The following is an 11,029-nucleotide window of genomic DNA, read 5'->3' on the forward strand; positions in this document are numbered from 1 at the left end:
TAGTAGCTAACAGTAGAATTTGAGACATGAAGCTTATGCCAAAGTTGCAAAGCCTTATCTATTATATGGAATGTTTATCATAGAAGGGATTAAGCAATAACTGACCGACATTGAATGTGTTAGTAAACGCAGGGACAGAAAGCCAGACAGGCGAATACACTCCTGGAAGTTAGCCAATAGGAATTGGGATAAACGGAAGGGGAGGAGTTGCGAACGGATATGAGGGCGGGAATAGAAAAGCATTTTTCTCGTTCTCTTTAGCGTGTGGTGCCACGGGACGGCTGTGTCTCATGGGACCAGGGACGAGTTTTTTCCAAAGTGGGGTAATATTGTAATATTTCATAGGAGTATGTACTCCATTGTTTAACTGTAATCATACTTGCATCGGTGGGATTAAAATCCTTTTAATTGTAAACCAGTTTTGGTAGATTTATTATTGCAGCGTGTGAACTGTAGGAAGCAGCTGGACACACGTGCTTCCGGCCTCCTCTTTGTGAAGCAGGCTAAAACTTCACAATGTTAAGAAACTACGGAGTGCGTATTACACATCTACCCCGGTTCTATTTTCCGTATTGCATCACAAGCGCTGAGACACAGCGGGCGAGAGACTCACTCTTGTAACTCCTCGTCGGCTCGGATAGTGTCGCAGATGCTGTGGATACGGTTGATCAGCTGGGTCACCATCTTCTGCTCCTGCTCAGTCAGTCGACCTTTGACCGATGACCATGTGGTATGAAACTCAAGGGGAAATTCCAAAGACTTTTCCCATAGTGAATTATGGATTTCTCACCGAACTCGGCCCACATTCCCATAGAAAGCAATGGGCTAGGACCCTGAAAATTGAACGGTCAGTCGACCTTTGGCCAATGACCATGTGGTATGAAAATCAAGGGGAAATTCCAAACACTTTTCCCATAGTGAATTATGGATTTCTCACCGAACTCGGCCAGAATTCCCATAGAAAGCAATGGGCTAGGACCCTGAAAGTTTAACAGTCAGTCGACCTTTGGCCAAAGACCATGTGGTATGAAAATCAAGGGGAAATTCCATACACTTTCTGCGATGGTACACGTTCTGCTATGGTAAACTCCGTACACGTAGAAATTACGGCCTTTTGACTCAATTCTGCCTAAAGACACCTAGAAAACAATGGGCTAGGAGGCTGAAATTGTCACATTAAGTCAACCTCTGCCCCAAGATGAAATGGTCTGAATATCAATGGGAAATTCTGTACAGTTTTCCCATAGTGATTCATGGCATTTAGCATTTATTTGGCTTAAATAGACGTTCAGTTAATATCCCTAGAAAGCAATGGGCTAGCATGCTGAAATGTTCACAGTCAGTCGGCCCTTGGCCACAAACCACGTGGTATGAAAATCAATAGGAAATTCGGAACACTTTTCCCGTAGTAATATATGGCATTTTTCTTCATTTTAAAGTTATTTGGCCTAATTACCCCATAAAACAATGGGCTAGTACCGTGAAATTTTCACAGTCATTCCATCTTTGCCCCATCGTTAAATGGTATGAAACTCAATGGGACATTCCAAACACTTTTCCCATAGTGAACTATGGATGTCTCTACCCAGATGACACTTATGTTCCGACATGGCCTTCAACAGTCTTTTCTCTCAAAATGTCCACTTTAATTTAAAGTAGAGATTTGATTAATTTTCTCCTTCAAAGAGGGGCTCGTCACCATTACACACCTATTATCGGGGCCTCGTAGCTGCAAGTTAAGGTCCCCAAAAACAGCCCCAAAGGTCAAAATTGAGGCATATGACCTCATCTTTCGGCCTGTTTTGGCAAGTGAGAAACGGGCCATTAAATCGTAGTGAAAGGTTGGAACTGCCTGATTTTTGCATAAATCAGTCACCTGTGATAAGGTGATGCAGGATCTAAAGCGAGATATCTGTAGAACCTTGGGAAAGCTAACTTCCGGTAGCAGCATGCTAATGACTTGAATCCAATTGAACCTTGAAGAGGGTCCTGTTTTGGCCATCATATGTGAATTTCATCAAAGAAGGCCATTGACAAGTGTTTTAAAATTGATCAATATTAAAAAGTGGTCAAAATCCAGATTTTACCAGTCTTTTCTCAAACTGTTTATACTTTAAAAAGGGGTAGGGTTTTAAATCCTTTTCTGCCTCAAAGAGGGGCTCGTCACCATTACACACCTATAATCTGGGCCTCATAGCTGCAAGGTAAGGTCCCCAAAAACAGCCACAAAGGGTTTAATTGGGCTTAATTGGGGCCTTAGTCACTTATATTTTGGCATATGCAAGAATGGCCATAATTTCTCAAATATGGGTCCTAGAACCCCCAGATTGTGCACACACATTGTGGACAAGGCCTACAATAGGACCACCTGGAAAAATCCCTCTAGATTATCTAGAACTGATTTTTGCCTGTATCAAACTCAGACTTCAGCATGGGGTACATGTCCCTGTCGTACTCTTGATGAGATCAGACCATCTTTTACTTCTGAAGATGTCAGAGCCCTGTTTTTTTAATATGTTGTAGACAGGCCCCAATGAGGCACATTCAAGTTTCAGTTGTCCATCTTTTTTCCACATTTACAGAGTGCATCAGAAAAACACAAAATCAATGTCCCAGAGACCATGAATGAGTTCCTCGACATGTCCGACGATGAAGGTATGTGAAGAATGCTCAAATGACTGCTTCATTCTACGATGTTTCACACATTTAGCACTAAAATTGCATTGATTAATACGTGCAAACCATTGCTGTGACTTCACGATTTTATTACAAAAAAGCAATTGTAACAAGCCACAGGCTCCGTTGTTTGGGCAGGGCTGCTTTTGTGTGTGAATGAAATGCGAGCCTCAGTGCCATCTGGTCAGTCTCCAGGTGATGAAGCTCCCTAGAGCCAGGCCGGTGATAAAGATGACGATGAGGCCGTAGCTGTGGGAGCTCAGCGACGACACACTCTGCACGGACGCCACCTCCAGCTCCGAAAAACTGTTGATCTGTGGAGAGACAGCTCCGATCACCTGGTGTGGAAAACATGCATCTGGAAAACATTCATGCCACTAAATGCCGATTACTTTTTTACAAATGTGATTGACTATCTGTCGTCCATGTGGCTCCGGAATGTTTTATTGTCGGTGCAGGAAGTGACAACAAACATGAGAAATATCCATCCGCCTTGCTATGCTGCTGTGCACTTCACGGTGAGCAGAACTGTGAATAAAGCTTCACAAGCTGAAGCAGCAGCTGGGTCAGCGATGTTCAGCCCCTCAAACTCCTTTGAAAACTTTTCCACCACCGGAACTTAACCCCTAACGTACTGCGCAGCCAGTGTGTTGTCTCATGTGTGAACACTACCATCGTTTGTCAATCCCGTATCAGACTAATGCCGCGTCTCCACGGTACAGCTCTGTTCTCAGCTCTTCTCTATTCGTTTTCCACTGCGCACCCACCCCCAAGATCTGGGTCCAGTGAATACAAAACATATTGCGGTCGCTGTTGATGCTTGGCTATTTAAAAACAGCAGGTTTGTGCAGGAAGTGCCGTGTCGAGGTGGTGAAGGTTCTCTCTCATTGGCTGGTCTGCAGTGTTGTAAATCCACCTTCCAGTACAACGTACTAGCTACACGTGGAACTAATTTACATTTTCAATTGTGCCTGGTGATGCTAGTCAATGTCGTTTAGCCGGGTGCATTCAATTTCTGTGTATCAGAATGTAGCATCAATAAGACAACAGTTAGGACTACAGTATGTGATGGAGGGACACACACACACACACACACACACACACACACACACACACACACACACAGGTAACTTCTGCTGGGGTGTCAGACTTTGTGTATATCCAAATAAATGACAAATACTAAAGTTACGTTGGCACGGCAGGTAGAGATAATATTAGCAAAGGAACGTTAGCGTGATCTTTTCTGGCTAACGATAATTCATCTTAATAATCTCTCACGTTACCACAGAGATCAGAGGAAGCTAACATGTCTGAATCTCACATTAACAGATCAACTTAGCTTTAGAGGGCTAGTTATTAGCTAGTTAGCTAGCATTTCGCTAACATTAGCCAACTTAAGATGTGTCTACATACACAGTGAGCGCGTATAATAAAACTTCAGTTCCATAGTAATGCTACCTTTGAGCAGACGTAGCATATCGAAGTACAACAGGGAATGGGGAAATTGATTGGAGCACTGAGCAAACGGGCGGGACTAAAACACAGAAATGATTCAGCATTTTTGCACTTCCTGTTCAGTCGTCTCAAAGTCAATGGTTGTTTTGATGTGTTTTTGGTAGGATGCCTGAAATAAGGTCTGTGGTTAACACAAGCTTATGATAGTTTACGCTTTGTTCTACAATATAAAATACATCAGCAGATACCCTTCTTGTGAATTTTGAGGCTTTTAGGTGTCTTAAGCCGGTTGCTAACATGTGGGTAAATGAGACTAAACGTGGATGGGAAAATCATGTAGGCTGTCTTTGGTCAAGAGAACCACTGCTAAGCTAACTTTGCTCTACAAAATGACGTCATCCCTGCGGCACTCTATGGAGGAGGGTCCCCCCCTATTTATTTTAAAAGAGCAACGGCCAACGGGGAAACTCCAAAACTATACTCCGTACATCAGGGCCAGACGTTGGCATTTATAGGGCTGGCCCCGCCTTGTTGCAGTCCCACCAAGAAGGAAACGCAGAGAGCTTCATCTATACAGCTGTATCATCTCATACAGAGAGGCTAACTGAACAAAGGTCGCAGAGTCGCTGCGTTCCGCAGAACCACAGAACCAACATGGTAGAGAGGAAAGTGCTCTGAGAGTAAGCACATGGAAGAAATGAAGGCCCAACATACCCATCCTCCATGATCCACAATCCAGCCCAGCAGATTGTTCGTGAAAAACTCCACGGTCCACTTCAGGATGTCCGTCACTAACTGAGGGAGGCGAGCCTCCACCATCTGATGGACAGCAGAAACACAAAGAGGTCCATACACAAAGAGACGATGCTGCCAAATTCAATAACATGGCTGGATCAGTGAACATCAGACTGTTGTCTGATATGAGATATATATGTTCATATATATATTCATATATATATATATCTATATATATTCATATATAGATATATATATTCATATATATATATTCATATATATATATATTCATATATATATATATTCATATATATATATATATATATTCATATATATATATATATATATATGTATGTATATATATATATATATATATGTATGTATATGTGACATACACACAGAAGCGCAAACAATCACTTTTTATCAATATTTGTTTGGAAAAGCCCCCAAATGAAGACATTTCAAATTAAAACAATACACTTTTGAGGTGATGAGTAAAGCTTTGAATGGAAAATACAAAGTGAAACGCGCCAAAAGTTGGCTGAGCGATCCGATGGACGCCTGATAAATCACTAGCAGCTGCAGTAGGTCATGCAAAGACAGATGCATTCCAAGGAACAAGAATCATTCTGGTAGTGAGCATCAGCGCTGATCGCCTCTCCAGCTGGAACACAACCCTCCTCATCGAGGCAGGTCACAGCACTGCCAGACCTTCTGATGGACAGGCAAGCTCTGAGAAGAAAAGAAGCTAACCCACCTTGACGGCTAGCTTGGCGGCAACGTAAAAGAACAGAGCGATCCTCTCCCAGGTGATCCCCTCCTCAATCACTCTGGCCGCCACTTGCTTAAAGTGGTCCCACTTCGAGCTGGAGGAACAAGCCACTCCGTCAATCGCTCTGAAAGAGAGACAGGATGCAGTTTAAGTAGATGTTGTAAGAAATTTGAGCGTAGAACTGTGTGTTTAGTAGATATAATAAAAGTGTTTAATAATTCATATTTAAGAATTCATAATTAGTCATCATAAGTGTTTTGGAAATGCATAATTAAGATAAGCATAAAGTGTTTTAGGATTAGTAGCTAACAGTAGAATTTGAGACATGAAGCTTATGCCAAAGTTGCAAAGCCTTATCTATTATATGGAATGTTTATCATAGAAGGGATTAAGCAATAACTGACCGACATTGAATGTGTTAGTAAACGCAGGGACAGAAAGCCAGACAGGCGAATACACTCCTGGAAGTTAGCCAATAGGAATTGGGATAAACGGAAGGGGAGGAGTTGCGAACGGATATGAGGGCGGGAATAGAAAAGCATTTTTCTCGTTCTCTTTAGCGTGTGGTGCCACGGGACGGCTGTGTCTCATGGGACCAGGGACGAGTTTTTTCCAAAGTGGGGTAATATTGTAATATTTCATAGGAGTATGTACTCCATTGTTTAACTGTAATCATACTTGCATCGGTGGGATTAAAATCCTTTTAATTGTAAACCAGTTTTGGTAGATTTATTATTGCAGCGTGTGAACTGTAGGAAGCAGCTGGACACACGTGCTTCCGGCCTCCTCTTTGTGAAGCAGGCTAAAACTTCACAATGTTAAGAAACTACGGAGCGCGTATTACACATCTACCCCGGTTCTATTTTCCGTATTGCATCACAAGCGCTGAGACACAGCGGGCGAGAGACTCACTCTTGTAACTCCTCGTCGGCTCGGATAGTGTCGCAGATGCTGTGGATACGGTTGATCAGCTGGGTCACTATCTTCTGCTCCTGCTCAGTATGCTCCACAGCCAGCAGAGTGAGCGCTGGGACGTCCTCCGAGGACATGTCCCTCAGCTCCTCCTCTATGAGCCTGCAGGACAACAGGACGATGAAACACTTTCACAAACCCGATACTGTGCAGAGGCTCCGTTTGAAGCTGTGGAAGGTAACTTCTTAACTGCATTGATGAGTGTATGCGACACAAATCAAATTAAGCTCCAGACAAAGTGATGCCTCCTTTTATTTGACTTTATGTGATTTTTACAGCAGCGTAGAGCTCCACTATGACAACAATACTATTGTTGTGGCTTTAAAGAGAGCGATATAACGACTTTAGTTCCACAAAGGACTGACGTGAGGTAAAGCAGCTGAAGAACGTACTTCAGCCAACTGACAGAAAGGAGACTCACCCTTTGATCAGGGCCTCTCCGATCCTCGCGTCTGTGGAGGAACAGAACAGCATCAGTGGGTTACTCGCGTTAAATGACACAAGGCAGCGTTACAACCTCCATGCAGGGGCGGACTGGCCATCGGGGATCCCCCGGTATCCCCGGTAGGCCGACGGGGTTTGGGCCGGTCCAATACCGGACCACCTCCATCATCAACCGGCCCTCGCTCTGAGATCGCCGACCCCGACTGTATTCTATGCTTCACAGAACACGTTAAATTTACTCTAATACTTAAAGATCATAATCGCTGACTGATATTTATACTACTCCTCGCGATCTGTATTCACACTCGTGGTTTCCATCTGTGAGCCGGCAGCACCCCTACACACACCCAGCATGCAATCTGCCCCAAAGAGGCGGGTCTATGAAGCAGTTTAGCCAATGATGCTTTAATGCTGATTAAAGATATAAATGAGTGAAATACAATTTAGCCAATCAGCATCCTCAAATAGATTCAGCGCCGGAGCCGGCATTCTGGTGTGGCACCTTTATTTTGGGGGGAGGGGATAAGTAATGTAATACCGATTCAGCAGCATTAACTAAGGTACCACACTTTTATCTTATTGCTCTCTTGAGTGAAGCAGACTAAGAGTTTGGACTTCCACGCTTCAGGCGACATCCTGCCAGCAACGAGGGGTTTTCTTTCATTTCATTTTTCCAACTTGTGTAATTAAAGGTAACCTGAATATCGTTAGATTGTATCGTTTCCTGCAGTGGCGGCTGTTGGAACATGTTCTAGGTTGGGCCATCCTATCAATTTCAGCAAACATCCCAGTATGATTTAATGCAAAAAAAATCTAAGTATCAAACACGCATTATTACTTGGCAGTTAAATATTTAACATGTATTCCAACACGAAAACAATCAGTAAATAACACTTATATAATATAATATAACATGTTCATTCATTGAGATGCCCCTATGGACCTTGTTATAGGAGGTAAAGATCAGGAGAAGTAAACATGAAGTGTTATTATGAATACTGATGTTAAATTAAGCTATGATGAGTTTTCACTGTTAATTTAACATCTCTATTACATGTTGATGCCTCCATGACCAAGTTAAGCAGATGAGACTGAGGACAGCTATGTAGAAGAAAAGATGTTCACTTTGTCTAACATGTAGCTTGACAGAGTTCTCCATGTGTGTCCTGGTGTTCTCATGTTTCCTTACCTCCTCATCCCTCACTCCCTACACTGGTGTTCTCATGTTTCCTTACCTCCTCATCCCTCACTCCCGTAACTGTCCGTGCTGGATCCGTCCCCGTTGTTTTAAAAAGCTAAATACGTTATTAACATGACGTCATCCAGCTAGCCAAACCTGTCTGGTGTACAGCTAGTACAGAATGTACAGAATGTGTAGTACAGTGTATAGTACAATGTGTATAGTATAGTAGTATAGTATATATATATATTATATATACTATATATATATTATATATATTATATAATTATATATAATATATTATATTATATAATATTATAATTAATACTAATATAATATTATATATATATAATAATATAATATATATATATATATATATAATATATATATATATATATTAAATTATTATATATATATATATATTATTATATATATATATTATTTATTATATATATTATATAAATTATTATATATATATATATTAATTATATATATAATTAATAATAATATAATATATATATATAATAATAATCCGGGCAAATTGGTGGATCCAAATGTTATTAAAAAAAACATGTATGATGTAATTTCTTTGTAATCATCCAAAATAATGTTAAGTGTATGTTATTTTTCCAAGTAGGCCACTGACTGGTCGATACGTGCGATGCATTGAGTGGGTGTATTGAGTGGGCCGGTCTGACAGTAACTCCCGGGCCACTTTTTTCCGCCAGTCCGGCCCTGCCTCCACCTACATGTTCACAATGGTGTCACTGTGCGGGATACAGCCAGGCGATGTACACAAATACAGCCATGATAAATAGGAATATGCACTTTAACTCGAATGGACGTCTTTAAGTGTGCGTTGAGCTTACCTGACATGCCGCTACCTTCACACGCCATGGCAACCAACTAGAAACACTTCTAAAGTTAACTGAAGTGAATTCTTCGTCCCTCAGAAACTCCGCCTCCTTTCCTTCACTGTCGGATAAAGGCTCCTTTAAAAACTGTATTAAAACTGATTAAACACGACTCATATGATGCGTTTCTAATTACAACAAACACACATAGAAAGTTAACCTCTGAGCGATATGCGCGGAGCGAGCCAACTGTCCAAACCTAACGTTTGATAGGCATAGCAACAGTAACCAAGGGGGGCCCTTTGCTAAGCTACATGTAAGCACAATACATAATTATAATACTAACAGAGTAAACACGCATTTCTCTTCGACAGAATCATCCATAATTCAATGCTGTGTGTCTGAATGGCGTCAGGCCCACTTCCCCTTGTGTCAGCCTGCTCACCACAAACTCAAACCCAAGCCCACCAACCCAGAACACAACTTATTTGCATAATGACGACATTTCTTCCTTCTTTTATTTATTTGTTTATTTTGGCAATACATAAAATAACCCAGCAGCATATCCTCGGCTCTCCATCAGTCTCACACATGCTGCAGAGTCAAACAGGGATTGAGGAGATACTGGATTATATTTAAACTTCAGGCAGTGAGAACGTCTGTGACCCGGCCGCCCTGCTGGAAACAGTGGAGCCAAAACTAACCAACCAACGTCGGGATCTTGTTATGTCATTAGTGGCACTGAAAAGAGGCAGAGGAAGCAGATTGTTCCACAGGTTATCTGTCTCTACTGCCAGGATAGAGTGACAGTTTGAGCAATGATGACAAAAAGTTATTTTTTATAAACTGCCGCTCTAACAGGCTCCATATAGGAACAGGAACCAACACATCCAGCTGTTGAACCAACACATCCAGGTGTTGAACCAACACATCCAGGTCATTGTCCATCTATCAGGCCATGGCAGACTACATGTTAAAGCATTGACTGGAACTTCTTTTAATTGTATTAATAAGTAGTGCTTGTATTAAGTGATGTGTTGAAATAATGAGAAATATATAAAAAAAAGAAATGAGTATGTTATCACACTATAAAACATTTTAAGAAGGTAAAACATAAAATTGTTAAATTCCCCTTCTGCCTTGAAAATGTAAAGTAAATGAGGTGAACCTGGACCTGCAGCTGGAGGCCCCTATGCACCAAAGCTGGTAGAAAGACAGCACGAGGCTGCTCCAGTGACCTTGCAGTAATGATTCTTTTCAGTGATGAAATTACAGAAAGTTATCACAGTAACCGGCAGATGGAGGGCGGCCACTGGTGAGCATTCATTCAGGGTTCGACCGCGTTGGATTTGGTGTGTGAACCCTGCGGGGAGATATGCTGACATGCTGATGTTTCTCTTGGAACATCATTTCATGAGTAAAGTGAAAACACAGCGTGTCATTCGAAGGCAAAAGATTCACATCAGAAGAACTCCTAAGTTCTCAAATCGACTGATGCCATGTGACAAACACATGACAAACAAAACGGACGTAGCTGTACATTCCTGTGAACAGCAGCAACAAAAACAAGTCTAATATGACCGACATCTTAACATTAAAAATCCAACCTGAGGAAAACATTGTCCCTCAACTTTGACTGTGTGAGCACCAAGCATGATGGTGTAAACACAGAGCCCACCTCCTCTCGTCCCACCGGAGTCCTGAGCTCTGTCCTGATGTCCACCTGAGTGCAGCTTGATCCGGGATGGACGATGGATCCAGGTCCCTGTGAAGATGTGGGCTCAACAGTCACTGATCTCCCGCTGCTTTCATCCATCTTATTGTTCTGCGACCGAACACCAGACAGCCAGCAGTAGGCTGGGTAGTGGAACGGCCTCTGGTCCTAGCTGGGTTAGCTTAGCTTCCATCTCGGCTCTCCTCCTGGGGCAGTTTTGTGGCGTT

The 11,029-nt window shown here is 42.1% G+C and overlaps 1 protein-coding gene across 1 annotated transcript; it reads right to left on the reverse strand.

Annotated features, from left to right (window-relative positions):
• Positions 1-2,846: 2,846 nt before the first annotated feature.
• Positions 2,847-9,131, reverse strand: LOC306787316 (apoptosis regulator BAX-like; the record flags this gene model as incomplete). Its single annotated transcript, XM_079282434.1, has 6 exons — positions 2,847-2,990; positions 4,846-4,950; positions 5,624-5,762; positions 6,635-6,712; positions 7,032-7,062; positions 9,104-9,131. 6 exons carry the CDS (start codon positions 9,129-9,131, stop codon positions 2,847-2,849), a joined length of 525 nt encoding a protein of 174 aa, XP_079138560.1.
• Positions 9,132-11,029: the final 1,898 nt, after the last annotated feature.

Source organism: Melanostigma gelatinosum (assembly GCF_949748355.1).
Source record: "Melanostigma gelatinosum genome assembly, chromosome: 13".
Classification (NCBI taxonomy): Eukaryota; Metazoa; Chordata; class Actinopteri; order Perciformes; family Zoarcidae; genus Melanostigma; species Melanostigma gelatinosum.